Source organism: Nomascus leucogenys, chromosome 14, assembly GCF_006542625.1.
Source record: "Nomascus leucogenys isolate Asia chromosome 14, Asia_NLE_v1, whole genome shotgun sequence".
Classification (NCBI taxonomy): Eukaryota; Metazoa; Chordata; class Mammalia; order Primates; family Hylobatidae; genus Nomascus; species Nomascus leucogenys.
In genome coordinates this window covers 88,226,806-88,246,764 of record NC_044394.1, presented here as the reverse complement: position 1 = coordinate 88,246,764, position 19,959 = coordinate 88,226,806, and the positions used below count along the sequence as shown (strand labels likewise).

The 19,959-nt window shown below is 54.0% G+C and overlaps 1 protein-coding gene across 1 annotated transcript in view; it reads right to left on the bottom strand.

Moving 5' to 3' along the window:
* DNAH17 (dynein axonemal heavy chain 17) overlaps positions 1–19,959 on the bottom strand; it is a 150,278-nt gene that overhangs the window by 24,173 nt on the left and 106,146 nt on the right. Inside the window, exons 56-69 of the mRNA XM_030827209.1 lie at positions 18,449–18,610; positions 16,336–16,569; positions 15,043–15,207; positions 13,645–13,740; positions 13,267–13,484; positions 12,483–12,690; positions 12,047–12,162; positions 8,913–9,105; positions 7,597–7,832; positions 6,500–6,622; positions 4,611–4,815; positions 3,826–3,990; positions 3,400–3,540; positions 2,560–2,730 (exon numbers count right to left, since the gene is read on the bottom strand). Coding sequence (XP_030683069.1) covers positions 2,560–2,730; positions 3,400–3,540; positions 3,826–3,990; positions 4,611–4,815; positions 6,500–6,622; positions 7,597–7,832; positions 8,913–9,105; positions 12,047–12,162; positions 12,483–12,690; positions 13,267–13,484; positions 13,645–13,740; positions 15,043–15,207; positions 16,336–16,569; positions 18,449–18,610 — 2,433 coding nt within the window. The remainder of the gene's footprint in view (positions 1–2,559; positions 2,731–3,399; positions 3,541–3,825; positions 3,991–4,610; positions 4,816–6,499; positions 6,623–7,596; positions 7,833–8,912; positions 9,106–12,046; positions 12,163–12,482; positions 12,691–13,266; positions 13,485–13,644; positions 13,741–15,042; positions 15,208–16,335; positions 16,570–18,448; positions 18,611–19,959) is intronic.

The window sequence follows — 19,959 nt, the reverse complement described above, 5'->3', positions numbered from 1 at the left end:
ACAGGGTTTCACCGTATTGGCCAGGCTGGTCTTGAACTACTGGCCACAAGCGATCTGCCCGCCTTGGCCTCCCAACGTACCAGGATTACAGGTGAGAGCCACCGCGCCCGGCCTTGTTGTTGTCTTTGAGAGACAGGGTGTTGCTCTGTTGCCCCAGCTGGAGTGTAGTGCTGTGATCATAGCTCACTGCAGCCTTGAACTCTTGGGCTCAAGTGACCCGCCCATCTCAGCCTTCCAAGTAGCTGGGACTACAGGCATGCATCACCTCACCTAGCTATTTTTTTTGTGGAGATGGGGTCTTGCTATACTGACTGGGCTCATCTCAAACCGCCTCAAGTGATCCTCTTGCTTTGACCTCCCAAAGTGTTGGGATACTAGGCATGAGCCTCAGGGCCCGGCCTCATCTGGCTTTTGGCTGCTGCGATTAATGCTGTTGTGAATGCTGGTGTACAGGAATCTGGACAGATGCTGGCCACCTGTTTACAGGTCTTGTGGGTGTGTGCCCAGAAGTGGAAGGCTGGGTCGTATTCCATGCCATCTTGTCACTTGTGCATGCTGGCCCTCTGGACCTCCTGTGGGCAGGGTCTGGGTCATTTTGAAGTGGTGTATTGGGCAGCTAACCTGGCACCCTCTGTCTCAGATGGGCAGCAGGTGGCTGGAAGCAGGGGCAATGCCACTGCCATCTCCTCAGTCAAGTGCCCAAAGGTCTGTTTTTCAGATCCCACAGAGAATTTCTTCCTGAGCTGGACTCTTTCTTTTGGTCAAACAAAATGTTCTTTGGGACCAAAGAGAATGCTTTCTACCCTGGAAAATTAGGGGGAGCACTGAGGAACTCTTATCCTGATGACCTCTCAGCCAGGAGAAAATCTCATAGGGAACCTATGATTCAGAGATTCACATGTAAAAGGAACCTTCATCATATGGACCCCATTGGTTCAAAGTTTGAGTTTGAATTGAAAGCTAGGCTTACACTGATGCCCAACCTATTTATACGATTAGTGTTGCCCAACGTAGCGAGCCCCTGTCTCTTTAAACACATTAAAAAAAATTAGGGCCGGGTGCGATGGCTCATGCCTGTAATCCCAGCACTTTGGGAGGCCGAGGCTAGTGGATCACCTAATGTCAGGAGTTCGAGACCAGCCTGACCAACATGGAGAAACCCCGTCTCAACTAAAAATACAAAAATTAGCCGGGCATGGTGGCGCATGCCTGTAATCTCAGCTACTTGGAAGACTGAGGTAGGGGAACTGCTTGAACCCAGGAGGTGGAGGTTGTGGTGGGCTGAGATTGCACCACTGCACCCCAGCCTGGACAACAAGAGCAAAACTCTGTCTAAAAAACAAACAGAAAAAAAAATTAGCCAGGCACAGCAGTGTACACTTGTATTCCCAGCTACAGGGAGGTTGAGGCAGGAGGATCGCTTGAGCCCAGGAGTTCAAGACCAGCCTGGGCAACAGAGCGAGACTTTGTCTCTACTAAAAAATAAATAAATAAAAAAAAATTTTAAAAACTGAAGAATTAGCCTAGTATGGTGGCACATGCCTGTAGTCCCAGCTACTGAGGAGGCTGAAGTGGGAAGATTGCTTGAGTCCAGGAATTCAAGGTTACAGTGAACTATGATTGCACCACTGCACTCTAGCCTGGGTGACAGAGTGAGATTCTGTCTCAAAAAAGCAGCAGTAGCAACAACAACAAGAACTAGTGTTTCCAACCATACTTATGGCACAGTGTAAATGAAATTGCAGAGGGGCTGTACTATGGTTTGAATGTGTTCCCCAAAAAGCATATGTTGGAAACTGAATCCTCAGCGCAACAGTGTTGGGAGGTGGGGCCTGAGAGGCAATTGGGCCGTGACAGCAGAGGGAATGGCTTAATGTCATGATCAAGGGAGTGGGTTTGTTACACAAGGAGGAGTTTGGCCCCTTTTGTGCTCTCTCTCGCCCTCTAGCCTTCCACCATGGGATGACACAGCAAGAAGGCCCTTGCCAGATGCCAGCACTTTCATATGGAACTTCCCAGACCCCAGGACCACGAGAAATAAATTTCTATTGTTTATAGATTACCCAGCCTTGGGTATTCCACTATAGCAGCACAAAACAAATTAAGACAGGCTGTTTAATCAGTTTCAGAGAATGCAGATCTTTAAATATTTTAGCAGGACTGTATAAACAGGAGGAATATTTGTTTATTCCTACACTTATTTCTTAAGAAACATCACTCACCCCACAGTGGGCTAAGCACTAATGCAGGACTATTTACTCAGCACTACTTACATGTAAAGTGAATTTCCTTGTGAAATTCTCCTTAAAACACCACCCCTTCACTAGCTCCCATTGGAATACTGTGCCAGCTTCCCGAATATCAACTAAGAGAGCCCCAGGCCTGTTCCACATCAGGCATCTCAGACTTTATAATCACCTGGGTATGTTGCTAAAATGCGGGTTTGAAATCACCAGGTTTGGGTGGGGGCCCAAGAATCTGCCTTTCCACAAAGCTCCCAGGGATCACTGACGCCGCTGGTCCACGGACCACACTAGGAGCAGCGAGGCTAGACATTACCTGAAACGTAACTTGTGCCAGGAAAATGAGTTTGTCCCTCTCGAAGAGCCCCCGGGCCGTGTACATGTAGACAGAGTAGGTGATCTCGTCCGTCAGGTTGATCACTCGCTGCTTCACCTCTTTGGCAGGGGTGGTCCTCTGGATGGCTTTCTCAAACACCACGTTGAAGGCCTGGGGGTCCGCCACCGAGAGCCATGGAGGCGTGCAGAGATGGAGCCTGCCACCGCTCCCCCCACCACCACTCCCTGCCGCCTGTGGTAGCCTCCGGTTTGTTTTGTTTGTTTGAGACAGAGTCTCGCTCTGTCGCCCAGGCTGGAGTGCAGTGGCGTGATCTTGGCTCACTGCACCCTCTGCAGTGAGGGAGGTTGCAGTGTTCAAGAGATTCTCCTGCCTCAGCCTCCCAAGGCGCACACCACCACACCTGGCTAATTTTTGTATTTTTAGTTCAGACAGGATTTCACCATGTTGGTCAGGCCGGTCTTGAGCTCCTGACCTCAGGTGATCCACCCGCCTCGGCCCCCCATAGTGCTGAGATGACAGGCATGAGCCATCACACCAGGCCATCCAGTTTGTTTTGATTGGGTTGGGGGTGCCTGGAGGCACCAGGGGAAGAGCAGGGAGGAGGGAGCAGCTCATACCCTCTCCTGGGGAGAATGGGTGTAGGACTGATGGGGGCCCCTGGCTCCCCCCTTTCCAGCCCCATCTGCAGGCTGGAGCAGGTCTGCCCTCTGAGGGTGGCCCTGGCACTGCCCGATGGCTGTGCGGGTGACAGGCCTGGCTGTGGAGCCCAGATGCGGCCCCACCTTGAGGGAGGCACCCAGCCCCAGCTGCAGGGCGCACCTTGAGGGAGAACTGGTAGATGGGGTTGATTTTGTTGAGGTCGCTCAGTATGAAGTAGAGCAGAGATGCCCTCTCCGCAGCCGGGCGGTAGTTCTCTCTCGCCTCGTTGATTTTAACTTCTGTGATTTTTGCCTCCACCACCTCGACACAAATAAAAGGGGTTTGAATGACACAGCAGATGGGCAGTGCCATGAGCAGGTGGGCTCATTCCCAGCCACCAGCCTCGCTCCCTGGGAAGCCACCCAAGGGCTCTCAGCAGCAGCTGGGTGCAGGATGGGAGCGCGGGCCCCTTCTCCTGCCCTGGGCCCACTCGGGCACGTATGACTGAAGCTGCTTTTCTCCTTGCCTGTGGGGGAGGCGCCGATCGCCCGTGGCCCAGCCTCCCGTGCCCCGGCTGCCAGGCCACGTCACCGAGGCAGCTCTCACCTTCTCCTCGATCTCGCTGGCTGTGTGCTTGGTGGTCTCCAGATTCTCCACCAAGGCCGTGTCTCCCAGAAAGTTCCCTGATGCAGCCGACAGACGGGCCAGGAGCGAATCTTCCAGCTCTTTCAGAACAATCTTAAATTCGTTTTGAGACTTGGTGAGGTTCGCCTGCAAGGGGAGGTGCAGTTGTCACTGCATTGCCTGGCTCTGTCCACCGGGCACCCGGGCCTCCCTCAGGTAGCTGAGCCAAGGCCCAGGCTTTGAGCGGGAGGAACGAGCTCAGGGCCTGAAAGGGGCTGCAGAAGCGGAGCCCCTGGAACCTCAGAGAGGCCCTGGCCCTGCTCCCAGCCTCGAGGCTTCCTGTCACGGCGACTATAGGGGGTAGAATGGGGACAGACAGGCCTGGGCCTCCTGAGATGTGGCTGAAACAGCCAGAAACATGGTGGGCGCAAGGACTGGCAACCAGGCCATTCTTGCAGGGCAGCGCCTTGGAGCTTAGAGCCCCCTGAGGACCTGCTGTGACTCATGTTCTTTAAGCAAAGCGGTCATGTGACTTAGAATTAAATTTGGGAGCTGGAAGAGGGGACAGCTGGGGAAGGAAATGACCCATCGTGTCATATGAGAAGCTGCGATGCCCCGGGACGCACACACACTGAGGCACCTTCGGAGAGAAGCAACGACACGCACTGGCCTGGTGGTCCTGGTCGGGGACCCTCACGGTGACCCGGCCCCCCCCTCTGCCTGGGACGGCCCCTCCTCCTGTGTGACCGACCTTGAGGCGTAGTTACCTTCAGCTGTTCTAGATCTGGGCGCTCTTTGGCCACCACAGCAGCCAGGAGTTGGTCCTCGAGTCCATCCCTGGTGACCAGGAAGTTGATGAGGGTGCACTGAGCCTGCATCTCTGGCTTGTAGTGTGGGTTGAAGTACTTGGTGTGCAGGATCAGGCGGAACTTGGGGTGGTACTCCACCTCCTTGTCGCCGATCTTAATGTACCTGGCAGTTGGCGGAGGAAAGGGTTAGTGGGCCTCCCAGTGACCAGGGGAGAGGAACACAAATACAGACCACCTTTCACCCTGGCCCCAGGCCAGGTCGCCACCTTGAACCCTCCTTCTGGTCCCTGGAAGAGCACTGCACCTCTCCTTGTCTGTTCCTCCTCCCTGGATTGTGACGTGGGCCCTTCTGGGAGATGCACCTGCTCTTTCCTTGGGTGGTCAGGCTCATCTTTGCAGCAGGGTTTACACCCCTCGGGCTGCACGCTGTGCTCCCCTGGCAGCCCTGACCTAAGCCCTCTGCTCGGCCTCCACTCAGACCCATTTGCAACACCAGGCCATTCTGGAAGCTCCCAGGACTGCAGCCCTGGGTCTGCTCATCCACCGTGGGGGGGCGCTTCTCTCCGGCTCTACACCCTGCTCTCCCCTCTTTGTAGTTGGGCTCACTTTGAGGGGCCTCCGGCTAGCTTAACCCCTCAGCACTCACACCAGGCCCTTTCCAGCATCTAGGACCTCTGCATGTTGATTTGCCACCCCTGTTCTGGGTTTCTGCATGCGTCTCTGCATTTAAAGGTGGCTCTTGTCAGCTCTGACATTTACATTTTTAAAGTAGATTTAATTTTTTAAAATTTTAAAATGAATAACGCAAGCTCCATGCATCAGCTGATCAGTGGACAAACACAATGCACACAGCCACACATGGAAAATGATTCTGCCATAAAGAGGAGTGAAGGACTGACACATGCGACCACATGTATGACCCCAAAAAACATGCTAAGTAAAGGCCGCGCGTGGTGGCTCCCGCCTGTAATCCCAGCACTTTGGGAGGCCAAGGCAGGTGGATCACCTGAGGTCAGGAGTTCGAGATCATCCTGGCCAACGTGGGGAAACCCCATCTCTACTAAAAATACAAAAATTAGCTGAGCGTGTTAGTGTGTGCCTGTAATCCCAGCTACTTGGGAGGCTGAGGCAGGAGAAGCACTTGAACCCAGGAGGCAGAGGCTGCAGTGAGCAGAGACCATACCACTGGACTCCAGCCTGGACGACAGAGTGAGACTCCGTCTCAAAAAACAAACAAAAAATGCTGAGTAAAAAGAGCCAGACACAAGAAGACACACGCTGCTTGATTCTCTTCAGAGGTAATGTGCAGAATAGGCAAATCCACAGACACAGAGAGCAGACGAGTGGGTGTCCAGGGCTCAGGAGGGAGGGGAATGAAGAAGAAGAGGGGGTACAGGGCTTCCTTTCGGGGTGGTGAAAATGTGCAACTGGACAGATGTGTTTGTACAACATCGTGAGTGTACTAAATGCTCGTGAATTATGCACTTTAATATGGTTAATTTTATGTTATGTGAATCTTATGTGACTTTTTAAAGGAAATGCAGTCCCGAGATTTGCAAAATGCCTAAGAACAGAAAGAAGAAAGACATCACCTTCAAGCCTCACCATCTGGAGGCGATCACTGATAAAGTGTTGGCGGAGATATTCCTAATTGGGATGTGGCCCCTCTTTCCAGTCTTTCCTCGGGAGCTGGGGGTTCCTTCCCACCAGTAGGCATTTTGTCAAAGCCCTTGCTGCTTACCAGGGAAGCAAAGGAAATTCCGGGCGTTTTCTCTATATGTGCACACCCAGGCCTCGGGCCTGAAGATGTTTACCTGGCTCAAGCCACAGAGGTGGAAACAACTCACTTTCCCTTTTTAATCGTGTTCCTGCCCAGTAGAGGGTCCAGCACGGGGTCCACGGTTTCGCCGATGTTCTCAATGAGCAAGGTGTCCCCTTCCGAGATGGCCTGCTCGATGACATCCAGGTAGCTGCGGGCACAGCACAGAAGCTGGTTCACAGCAGAGGGCCTCGTGATGGAATGGTGCGCAAGCGCCGACCAGCAGCCCCTGCCCTCTGAGCGAGACAGCGCCAAGCGAGGGGTGACCTAGGAGCCCACAACTTGCTCCCAACAGCTCGCCCTTTCCTGAAAGGAGCCGAGGGGCTTCTTTGTAAACTGCCCCTGTGCTCTTATGGGAGTGGAGATGAAAATGGAAACAGTTTTGCTTTTTGAGACAGGGTCTCATTCTCTGGCCCAGGCTGGAGTGCAGTGGTGTGAGCAGGGTTCACTGCAACCTTGACCTCCCAGGTGACCCTCCCATCTCAGCCTCCTGCGTAGCTTGGACTACAGGCTCATGCCACCACACCCAACTTTTTGTTTGTTTGGAGAGAGGAGGTCTCACTGTGTTGCTCAGGCTGGTCTCAAACTCCTGAGCTCAAGCAATCCTCCTTCCTCGGCCTCCCAGAGTGCTGAGATTACAGGTATGAGCCACTGCGCCCGGGCTGGAAGCAGCTTTGAGTAGCTTTATGGCCACAGAGGTAAATGTTTTCATATTCATCCACCATTGGGTTTTCCAGCACTGCTAGGAAGGCGGGGCATCACTGTACCTGTGCTGTCACAGCCATTGTTTCTCAACTGTGATAAGAACACAGACCACGACACCCAAGAACATGACCAGTCTCAAGTCTCCCAGCCAGCAAATGGCCAAGCGGGAGGCAACTGCAGGCCTGAGCCTGCGTCTCTCTCTCCTTTCCCTGAAGGAGCAGCAGGTGATGGGGACAGGGGAAGGGAAAAGAGCTCCTCATTTCATTCTTTACTACTGCTGCTGTTCCCCAGGCCAAATTAAAACCTGTGGGCTAGTACTTGTATTCAAAGACCCACCCATCCATTGAACCAATGTGGAATGCCTAAGGCGTGCTTCCAAGCAGAGGCCGGCTTCGGCCCAGGTCCTGCGCCCACACACACCTCTTCTGTCCCAGGCGGATGGCTTTCAGTTCACTCCTGTATTTGTTTTTGATCCACTTGATTCCTTGGAGCTGGGCGTCCACGATCAGCGGCCACCGCTCGGTGTTGCACAGGATGGTGGCATTCTCGGTGGACATGCGGTCGCTGGGGAGGCCCTGGTTGTTCCAGGTGGCCACGTCTGCATCATCCGTCAGCAGGCTCAAGGGATCCAGGCCATTTGTGATCGGGATGGGGACCTGCCCAGAGAGGTACACTTTCTTAGAAGGGGTGATGTGACCTTATTACTTACTAGAAAATAGCTCTCCAAATAATGCTCTGTCTGGTGCTGCGGTTAGGGGCGGACAAGCAGGACGACCTGGGAGAAGCCAGCCATTTCCATCACTCTGGACACAGCAGCTTTGTAACTCGGCCAGAAATGATGTCAGCACAGCAACACTGGGCCACGTTCTTTTTTTTCCCTCCCCCGACAGAGTCTCACTCTGTCACCCAGGCTGGAGTGCAGTGGCATGATCTTGGCCCACCGTAACCTCTGCCTCTCGAGTTCAAGATATTCTCCTGCCTTGGCCTCCCAGGTGGTTGGGATTACAGGCACCCACCACCACAGCTAGCTAATTTTTGTAGTTTTAGTAGAGACGAGGTTTTACCATGTTGACCAGGCTGCTTTCGAACTCCTGACCTCAGGTGATCCGCCCGCCTCAGCCTCCCAAAGTGCTGGGATTACAGGTGTGAGCCACCATGCCCAGCCTAGTTTTTATATTTTTAATAGAGATGGAGTTTCACCATGTTGGCCAGGCTGGTCTCAAACTCCTGACCTCAGGTGATCCACGCGCCTCAGCCTCCCAAAGTGCTGGGATTACAGGCGTGAGCCACCACCGCGCAATGCCAATGGGCCACATTCTTATCCCCAAAGGGGCCTGAGCCTCATCACAGCAGTCAAGGTGCCATGTGGCTGGTTCTGCCCTGCTGGGACCTCCCCAGATTTCCCGAGTGATGAATAGGACTCCATCTTTTTTTTTTTTTTTTTAAGACGGGGTCTTGCTGCGTCGCCCAGGTTGGAACGCAGTGGTGCGATCTCTGCTCGCTGCAACCTCCGCCTCCAAGGTTCAAGTGATTCTCCTGCCTCAGCCTCCCCAGTAGCTGGGATTAAGGCGCCCGCTGGCTAATTTTTTTTTGTATATTTAATAGAGATAGGTTTCACCATGTTGGCCAGGCTGCTCATGAACTCCTGGCCTCAAGTAATCCGCCCGCCTCGGCCTCCCAAAGTGCTGGCATTACAGGTGTGAGCCACTGCGCCCGGCCAGGACTCCACTCCTTACCTTTAAGTTATGTATGTAAGGGATCCAGAATTTCTCCATCAGCTCATTCCGGTATTTCTTGGTGAAGTAGCCCACATAGGACACGAAGGCAGAGATGAGCAGGACGTCCCCACACAGCGTGACCCCCTGGCTCCTGAAGTTCTCCACGGACTCAGCCCAGCGGACATTTTCCGATGCTAATCCCCCCACCAGCCTGAAGCGGAACGAGAGAATAAAACATATTTGCATAAGTGAGAGGACTGGACCAGACAAGCCTCCACCTCTGCACCTCTGTCAATCTTCAGAGTTTCCTGTCTGCACCTGGCTCAGTGGCTCAACGATGAAAATGCTTTTGGGGAGTTTTTGGGAGGAAATGCTTTAGAGAAGCCCAAATCATGCTTCGTGGCCGGGCACGGTGCCTCACATCTGCAATCCCAGCATTTTAGGAGGCTGAGGCGGGTGGATCACCTGAGGTCAGGAGTTCGAGACCAGGCTGGCAAACATGGTGAAACCCGTCTCTACTAAAAATACAAAAAATTAGCTGGGTGTGGTGGCCCACACCTGTAATCCCAGCTATTCAAGAGGCTGAGGCAGGAGAATTGGTTGAACCCGGGAGGTGGAGGTTGCAGGGAGCCGAGATTGGGCCACTGCATTCCAGTCTGGGTGAGAGAGCAAGACTTCGTCTCAAGATAAAAACAAAAACAAAGATCGAGACCACGGTGAAACCCCGTCTCTACTAAAAATACAAAAAAATTAGCCGGGCGTGGTGGCGGGCGCCTGTAGTCCCAGCTACTTGGAGGGGCTGAGGCAGGAGAATGGCGTGAACCTGGGAGGCGGAGCTTGCAGTGAGCCGAGATTGTGCCACTGCACTCCAGCCTGGGCGACAGAGCAAGACTCCGTCTCAAAAACAAAACAAAACAAAACAAAACAACAAAAAAAAAAAACAAAAAAACCAAAAAACTTCTTGGCAGCCCTTAGGAATGCTGTGTTTCCTCTCCCCGAGTCGCCTGCATTGACACCCGGCTATGGCTGATGCCATTTGATTGCCTCTCCCGTGTGCTGAAGAGGCTGCCAGACACCACAGAGCACCGTCTCGACCAGCTGGTGACAGAGCCCGGGTGAGGACCATGGTGGCCACAGAACAATGTGGCATCCAGAAGGCACCTGGCCCTGCGTGGAATGAGGACTCCACGATGCACCTCGTGCTTCTCAGGCCACCAGCTTGAGGACTGGTCCCTGACCCTCAGTGGTGCACCATGGGTCTGAAAGCGTTGGCATGTTTGTTGCAAGTCCAGGTTGCCTGTTAGGGCCACTGAGGGTCTGTCTGTGGCACCATCTGAGCAGCCCTTACTTCCCAGTGACCTCGAGACCACTTCGATTTGGCAGGTGAGGTCAAATCCCTCATACCCGGGGCACCACCCTGAAGGCCAGCCTCATGCAGCCTGGGGCACTGACGGCTGACAACTGGCCCATCAGTGGCGGCCACCCACTGGGGAGGAGAAAACACAGCCTGCAGGCCTGGAACAGACTCAGCCCCAGGCTCTGCTGAGGCTCCGGGTGCTCCCCTGTGAGAACAGGAAAGGCACGCTCCCGAGCTGCGTTGTTCAGCAGGCAGCTGCCAGCCCTGGGGCTCCCGAGCTGTGGGACCACGGCAGGTCTGCTCTGAGATGTGCTCTGTGTTAAAAGGCATGAGGGGGCCGGGTGTGATGGCTCACACCTGTAATCCCAGCACTTTGGGAGGCCGAGGCAGGCAGATCACCTGAGGTCAGGAGTTCGAGACCACCCCGGCCACCATGGTGAAACCCCGTCTCTACTAAAAATACAAAAATTAGCCGGGTGTGGCGGTGTGCATCTGTGGTCCCATCTACTCTGGAGACTGAGACGCAAGAATTACTTGAACTGAGGAGATGGAGGTTGCAGTGAGCCAAGATTGTACCACTGCACTGCACTGCAGCCTGGGTGACAGAGTGAGACTCTGTCTCCAAAAAAAAAAAAAAAAAAAAAGACATGCAAGGTGTCAGGGCTCAGGATGAAAACAACCATGGGAAATACCTCATTGATAATTTTTATATTAGTTACATGTTGAAATAATATTTTGGATAGTTGGGATTAAATAAAATTATAACTGTTTCTTTGTACTTAAAAAATTTTTGTTGTAGAGATGGGGTGTCACTATGTTGCTCAGGCTGGTTTCAAACTCCCACCTCAGCCCTCCAAGTGCTGAGATTACAGGTGTGCACAGCCACGCCTGGCTTTTTTTTTTTTTTTTGAGACAGTTTTACTCCTGTTGCCCAGGCTGGAGTACAATGGCACGATCTCGGCTCATTGCAACCTCTGCCTCCTGGGTTCAAGTGATTCTCCTGCCTCAGCCTCCCAAATAGCTGGGATAACAGGTGCCTGCCACCACACCCAGCTAATTTTTGTATTTTTAGTAGAGACGGTGTTTCACCATGTTGGCCAGGCTCATCTCGAACTCCTGTCCTCAGGTGATCCACCCACCTTGGCCTCCCAAAGCGCTGGGATTACAGGCGTGAGTCACCGCGCCCGGCTTGTCTGTCTAATTTTTGTATTTTTAGTAAGATGGGGTTTTGTCATGTTGGCCAGGCTGGTCTCGAACTCCTGACCTCCAGTGATCCGCCCGCCTCGGCCTCCCAAACTGCTGGGATTACAGGCGTGAGCCACTGCGCCCGGCCAGCCTCTGTACTTTTTTAATGTGGCTGCTGGAAAAGTTAAGGTGACACATCCCCATCTGGCATCTGGCATTATATCCCTAAGTGGATGACACTACTCTGGAACCCCAAACCGTGATGTCATCCGTGAAACGACTGCCTGCTGGCTGTGAAACGACCCTGGAAGCCACACGGTGGCTGAGAGCGGGTTATGACCGAGTAATGCCCCGGATCAAGCTCCGTGGGACCCAGTGTCCCAGGCCAGTGTGGGTTACTTGCAATCACGCGACAGGGCATATTTTGTAGAGGCCACTGAGTATGCAGGAGGCCAAGTTTTATCCTAATTACTTCGAGCTCAAGAAGTGAAAGTGGCAACCTGGCTGCTTCCACCTGGGCTCCCTCCTCTTCCTCCCAAGGCGGTTGTGCGGGCTTGTCCCTTTCAGGGGGTCTGAGAGCAGGAGGGTGGTCTCAGGGAGGAGACGATACCTGTTCGCCAGTAAGATCACCCTGTTCGTGGCATCGGCCTCTTGCTGACACTTGATTTTCTCAGCTGTTGCTTTTTCAAACGCTGAGGTTAGGTTGCTCAGGTTGGCATTAAGTTCCTGCAAAACCAAGTTGGAAAGCTGCTGGAAAACCCCACGAGGCATCTCTAGCACCCTGCAGTGGCAGCAGGGCTGGGCCCTGCCAGCGTTGAGTGTGGAAGAGGCTCCCACGAAGGCTGAGAGCACTCTGCAGCATGGAGACCGAGGACACCAGGCAGCTCCCGGTACCATCTGGCCCCTGCCTCTGCCTGCATCCTCTCGCACTGCTGAATAATTCACGACGGCAGGCCGTGCCAACCCATTTTCAACAGAGGTATTGACCGGCAGTGTGAGCAAGTGGCTTTGGTGTTTCGCAGGGACGGGAGCGAGCCAGCACTTACGGCAATCTTGTTTTTGATCCGGGACAGCTTCTCTTGCGCCTCTGCCAGCTCTGCATTAGCCTCCTCCAGTGCCTGCCTCTTGGGCGCCACATCGCAGTAGACCTCGTAGAAGCGGACGATGTTGATGCACCAGGAGCACAGGCCGGCGGCGGCCGTGGACTTGGAGCGGATGAACTCGGGGTCGAACGTCGGGTTGCCTTGGTAGGGCCTAGCGAGGGAACACCAGTGGGCCGGAGTCGTCACCCTGTCCTGCTCTGGCAAAACAGGCCCAGAGAGGCTGAGCGTCTTGCCCAGGGTGGCACAGCTCTGGAGGGGCAGCGCTGGGATTCACACAGTCAGGCTGGCTCTAGAGGCCACCCCCTACCGGCTCTGCTCTCCCACTCCCATTACCCCACGGTGGCATTGCCCAGTTTTCCAAATCAGGCACCAGGAGACTGAAACTGTAAGGTTAGAGGGATGAGACGCAGCAGAGATGATGCGGCAGGTGTTACATTTTGGGGATGGTGTTCACGTGTGCAGTGCAAGTGCTCGTGTGGTCAGCTGCTCTCACGGTGCCGCCGACCTCTGCGGGGCCTGGCTGGCCTCTCTCTCAGACCTGTGGCCTGCGGGTTCCCGCTGCTGAGCTTGTCAGCTGTGTTCTTGGGGTGCTGTATGTGGAAGGGGCTGCCTAGATTTTGAGCCACAGGCCCCAGGAGCCTGAGGCCACGCTGCACCTCAGCATCCTGCCTTGGCCTGATGGAGAATCGGAGGGAAGCCCCGGCTGCGAGGCCCAGCCCCGACTCACTTGAAGGCCTTCAGGCAGGCCTCGGGGATGTGCTCCTTGTCGAACTTCTTCAGGGAGTCTAGGAAGGTGTCCACCTTGCCCATCATGATCTTGGCCGCCTTCCAGCTCTTGTCCTTGGGGATCTTGCCCCCAGGCGCGGTCAGAATCATGACGGCGGCAGTGACGTTGACCACGGCGTCTGGCGGGGACCCAAAGGACTTCAGCTCTGTCAGGTTGTTCTGCAAATGACAGACAGGATGGGTCCGATGGGAGTTTGGACCGGGTCCTCGGCGATGCCCCAAGGAAGCCGCCGTGAGTGTGTCACCACCCACGCCAACAGCGAAGGCAGCTTCCTCTCCAACCGGGCCAGGGGTCCCCTTTCTTTCCCTCCCCCTTTACCTTATTCAGAGTGTCCAGAGCCTCCTGGGCTGCCAGCAGGGCCGGTTCTGCTTTGGCCAGGTCTGTTTCACAGGCCTTTTGCTTCTCAGTGACATTCTGGAAGGAAGATGGACAGGAGAGGTTACTGCAGGTCTGTCCATGTGCCTGTGGGGGCGTGTACGTGCATGTGTGTGCATGCGTGTGTGCATGTATGACATGTGCATGAGTATATGTGTGCATATGTGTACATGTATGCATATGTGCATGAGTGTATGTGTGTGCATGTATGCGTATGTACATGCGTGTATGTGCATATGTGCATGTGTAGGCAGCAGTGGCAAAGGGCGGCCCAGGCCCCAGCAGGTCTGAGCTCCACAAAAGAGGCTGCCCCTCCGGCCACCACTCATTTGCTGCATTTGCTGACTGTGCTCCTTTGCCGCCACCCCTCCGTGTGTGCTTGGCCCCTGTCTGGAGCCCACCTTCCTCCCTGCCTCCTCTGCTCTGCCCCACAACGCTCAGGTCAGAATGAGCAATGCCTCGGCAGCTGGGTGGGATTCTGGAATGGGAACTGTTCCTTCTATCGGCTTGAGCTTCCAAGACTGGAGGGGAAATCCAGGGGCCACTCAGACCACCCTGACTTTGCAGTCTTACTGTTTCTGGGGCTGTTTCATAATCCAACCAAAATGGAACATCTCAGAGTGTGTACCTCACCCCCCTCTAAGAAAGTAGCAACTCCTTCATTCATGCACATACTCATTCATTCACTCAGGAGACAGCGGGCAATGACTGGAACGCTCTTAAATAATTACACAGATGTGGGACTGATGACAAAAGACGCACCCAGGGAGGGGTGATGAGAAGCTGCACCAATGATGCTGTGACCTTCAGGCTCCAAAGATGATGAAGACGCTCCCCCTAAGCAGTGGTTCTCAACCTCAGCCACCCCCCAAACCAGCAAGGAGCCCACCCCCAGGCCAGTAACGTCCTACCCTCTGTGGGGAGCCCCGGAGACGCACGTCTGAGGACCAGGCTCCAGTGAGGTCTTCTCAACCCCTCCCATGCTCACGGATCGTGGGCATTTCGTTAACATGCAGGCCCCGTTGAGCAGAGCTGAGCTGGAGTCCGAGAGCCTGCATTTCCCACAAGCCCCTGGTGAGGCTGACACTGTGGGCTGGGGATTGAACATGGAGGAGCTCGGCCACGGGGATGGGCGTTTTCTAAGGAAAGCCTGCTTCCGAGTGGGGGCCCTTCCCTGGGAGAGACTCCTTCGGGGGTCCCACTGGCTTAGGAACTTTGTCTTTCTATGTACGTCTCAGCCTTTCCCACGCCTGTCGGTGGCACCTGACCACATGGGGAAGCCCGGGAGGCCTCGCCAGTGCAGCAGCCCTCCTGAGGCCACGCTGGGCTGCCTTCACCTACCTTATTGATGACCTCGACCTTGACTTCTTCCTGGTCAGCAATGGCCTTCTCTTTGCTGACCTTCTCGGTCTCGATGCCGACCACCTGGATCAGTTTATCTGCGCTCTCATTCTTCTGCTTGAGCTCAGCCTCCTGAATCGCCAGCTTGGCTTTCAAGTCATCCACCTGGGGAAGGAGAAACCGAGAAACAGCAAGCGTGGGCCGCTGCCAACACATGCCGCCCTGCACTGGGCAGACGAGGGGTGGGAGCCACAGAGGGGCAGAACGGCAGGGCTGTGTCTTACGACTCCCAGTGACTCGTTTTGGAGAGTCTTTTCAGTATCTTAAAAGTAAGTATTGAGCCCTGACTGCGTACACAGGGTCACAAGTATGAGATATTCCTGGTGCTCAAAGGAGTTGGCAAGGTGACTGAATAGACAAATATCAACTGCAGCCTGGGCAACACAGAGAGACCCTGTCTGTATAAATAATAAAAAAAAATTGGCAAGGCATGGTGGCCTGTGCCTGTGGTCCCAGCTACCTGGGAGGCTGAGGTGGGAGTATTGCTTGAGCCCAGGAAGTTGAGACTGCAGTGAGCCATGATCACACCACTGCATTCCAGCTTGGATGACAGAGCGAGACTCTGTCTCAAATGCCAACTGAGTTGCAGTGCTGAGCAGGGCTGGCCAGGGCCCCTCCAGGCTGGTGGGAGAGTGACAGCGAGAGTTTGGGAGGGGGGCAGGGGTGCGAAAGCTCCCCCCGGAAGCAAGTGGGAGGTCCCAGTCTGTTCACAACTCCAGCAGGGAGGTGGCAGCTAATTTCAGGCCCCCTCACAGGCTGTCAATGGTGGGCAATAAAGATGAAGGTACTGGGACTGCATGATGGAGGAGGTTTGAAGCAGGCAGAACCCTTAAAGATCAATACGGTGTGGAGGAAAGGATCCAGGGAGGTTTTTGAGCCAGGCACCATGGTATGAATGGCATTTCCGAATGAACAAATGCATTTTTATTGACTGCATTGGGCATGATGATCAAATCTCACCAGACATGGGGCAGGTGCCATCCCGTGTGTGTGTAATGCGCCCTCCGTACGATCAACATTGTGAAAGCATTTTGAGTCTGTTTTTTTGTTACGACGAGTATACTAACTCTGGCCTAGGAGTGAATGCTTCTCAAAGGCAGGAAGCGTGCTCATCTTACTTTAGGCAGTGCTGAGCCCCGGTGTGACCAGCTCATAGAAGCCTGTGACAGTAGCGGCTCCTGCGAGGCCTCCAGGGTACGGCACAGGAGCTGGCAGCCAGCCCCCCTCTCCTACCTGGGAAGCCGTGCTCTGCAGCTTCATCAGGCCGTTCTCCAGCCTCTCGATTTTGGCAGCAAGCTCCATTCTCTTCTTGGCCAGCAGGTTCTGGTACAGTTTGATCTGCTCCAGAAAGGTTTTGGGTGTGGTGTAGTTGTAACGCCTCTCGGTGGCCAGGTACACCTTGGACATCTCGTTGACGGTGGTGTGCACGTAGGACATGAAGAAGCTGATGGAGGCCTTGACTTCCCACTAAAAAGATGAGACAGCCAGTCATCCCTGGGACCCCACCATGCGAATCAGCAAAGTGGGGCTCCCCGGACTCACCAGGGGCCCTGGACAAGGTGCCCCGAGACCTCTCTCAACCTCAGTGTCTTCAACTGCCCAAAGGGGCTCCTGAGAGCAACAGATCCTGGGGCCCTTGTGGGCACTGCACCATGGAAGGGTTTAGCTCAGTGCACAGGACACAGCAGAGCTTATTATCATTGTCTCTGACATACACACGCATACATGCACACACACGCATACACGCACACACGCACATGTATATGTGCACACACATGCACACACACACACACGTACGTGTACACACACATTCACATACCTGCATCTATACACGTGCACATGCATTCACATACCTGCATACCTGAAAAAGTACAAGGCTGAGAATATGTTTTCATATGCCAGGTAATTCTGCAAATATTTATTGTTCATTACCAAGGCTGGGTCCTGGGATTTAGAACTTCTTTCCCCAGCCCTCCGGGTCTGCCCACCTACCTGAAGGCAGGCACTGGGAGCTTTGCCCCAGAAATTGTCTCAGCAATGTTAATTTTAATTCGGGACATTTTGAAAAGTAATGAATTCATCCAACACAGGCATTTCAGGATTTATATATAGTGCTGGTGGTGGGGCCAATGCCTGTTTCTAGGAAGTCTCTGCCTTGGGAACTAGAAACCCAAATCTATGCTCCAAGGGACAACTTTGAACTGCAGAGTTCCTGGGAGTGGCCAATCTCATAAATGAATGCTCTAATGGCAAGCAGGCTCTTTTTCCCATCTTTAAAAACTAGGAAAAAGAGAAGGTAGTTTCAGGTTTATTCTGTCCTACTTAATAACTGAATATGTGTTCAAAAGAAATAAGAGATGGTAATAAAGGGAGGTTTATTCCAAGGGCTGCTCATCCCCCCTATTGAATTGGTCAAAAGTGAGCCTGGGTTTACGGGTAATTTCCAGGCAAGCATTGAGCTCAAACAGTGAACATGGGCATCATCTTTCACTGTTTTTTTTTTTTTTTTGACATGGAGTCTTGCTCTGTTGCCCAGGCTGAAGTGTGGTGGCACAATCTCGGCTTACTGAAACTTCCGCCTCCCGGGTTCAAGAGATTCTCCTGCCTTAGCCTCTGGAGTAGCTAGGATTACAGGCATGTGCCACCACACCCGGCTAATTTTTTTATATTTTTGGTAGGGATGGGGTTTCACCATGTTGGCCAGGCTGGTCTCGAACTCTTGACCTCAAGTGATCCACCCAGCTTGGCCTCCCAAAGTGCTGGGATTACAGGCGTGAGCCACCGCCCCCGCCTTGGGCACCATCTTTCAATGAAAAGAGACTGCAAGAGAATGTCGGACCTGTCATTTCCCCAGAGGTGCACGAGGCAATGGCGTGTGCCCTTGTGTATACTTATCCCAGCAAATACAGGCTCTCTAGCCAAGCGCTCGAGGCAAGGCAGAAAGCCTGAGTGGCCCGATCTGTCCGCACGCTGCACGTCCTCAGCCCTCCTGAACTGGCCCTGGAGCCTTGGCCAGGCGGGGGCTGATTGGAAACCACCCCTCCCTGGCATAGGATTGCAGGACAATGAAACAAAAAAACCCAACAGCCCACCTTGGTTTACAATTCTGATGGTTTGTTTATCATCAATTTTTTAGCGCAAATTTTGATTTTCAAAAATATTACATTTAAACATCACTTATCTTGATGCCTGAGGTTTCTCGCGTCTCTTAAACCTTAAACCCAAGGCGGACGCCTCACTTGGCTCACCCTAATCCCAGCGCCCTTTTCTCCCAGGGAGCCAGCCCTTGGGCCTGTCCTTGTCCTCCGGGCTCAGAGCTCAGGCAGAGGTGGCCTCAGTGACTCACCGGAATCCCCTCGGTCTCCTCCAGGAAGCGCGCGCTGACGGACACCAGGGCATCTTCAGGCCACTCGTGGAACCAGTTGATGGCCGTGCAGTTGACCACAGCTGGGAATTTTCTGGCTCGTACCCGCAGCACGGAGCCCACAGGGGAGAAACACAGGATCACCTGGGTGTGGGAGACACAGATGCGCTGCCCATTGGGACTGCAGTGCTGGGGCCTAATCCATCACTCTGCAGAAAGCTCTTCCAGAAAGCAATGCGCCCTGCCGGGCTCAGCTGCCCAGGGTCTGGGCGGCGTAGTCCCAGTTCTGGGTTTGAAGGGCGGCCGCTGCATTGCAGTGGATAAATGCTCAGCTGACTTCATGCCTCTCGCTAGCAGTCCCATTCCCTCCGGAAGGGGCCCTTGACTGTTTAAAAAGGGCCGGACAAAGGAAGGAATGGGGAGTGGGCATCCACATTGGGCAGATGAGGCCCCAGAAAGGGCCGGGCTCCAAGCCCTTCGGTTCAGCAGGAAGGGTCCCCGCTGGGCCCTGAGGGATAGTGGCTAATTCCCAGAAAGGGCAGGGAGTCCCTGGCACCCCAGCTGGAGAAGGTGCTGTGGAGACAGGCCTGGGGGGCTCTCTGGCTAGATGAGGACCTCCCTTGTCTTGGGTCTCAGCCTCCCAGCTGCCCTTGCTCTCTGGTCCCCTTTTGTGGCGTAGGTGTTGCACGGATGCTGCCATTGATGGGGGTGGCTCACTGCTTGGCTGACTTTGCACCCCTCACTGCATGATGATGTGAGAGTGTGGGACACAGCCGGCACTGGCAGGGCACCAAAGAGAATCCAGGAGCAGGCAGCGCCCATCAGGGGACGCCTTTGGCTCACAGATAACATTCACTAATTGGGCTACGCAGCCCGCGGAGGGGAGGGAGGGCCCCTGCTCTGTTTGAGTCAAGCAGGGGAAAATGATGGCCGCCAGGTGCCCAGGAGAGCTATGGGGCTGGCACCCCGCAAAGGGCAGCGCCACTGAACTCTGGAGAGGACGGGGCCAATAGGTCCAAGGGGTTCTCTGTCCTACTAGGGGAGTTTAGCCTGCTTACCCTAGAGGCGATGTCGAAAGTCAAGGTGTGGCCGGGCAGCACTTTGGGAGGCCGAGGCAGGTGGATTACCTGAGGTCAGGAGTTTGAGACCAGCCTGGCCACCATGGTGAAACCCCATCTCTACTAAAAACACAAAATTTAGCTGGGCGTGGTGGCAGGTGCCTGTAATCCCAGCTACTCGGGAAGCTGAGGCTAGAGAGTCATTTTAACCCAGAAGGCAGAGGTTGCAGTGAGCTAAGATCGCGCCATTGCACTCCAGCCTGGGCAAGAGTGAAACTCCATCTCCAAAAAAAAAAAAAAAAAAAGTCAAGGTGCATTTATCTACTTAAAGTAGCTGTGTGTGGGGAAGGGGTCCACATAGAGTCGGCTGTCTGTCCACAACTGTGGATTTAACCAACCATGGACTGAAAATTGTTAAAAAAAAAAAAAAAAAAC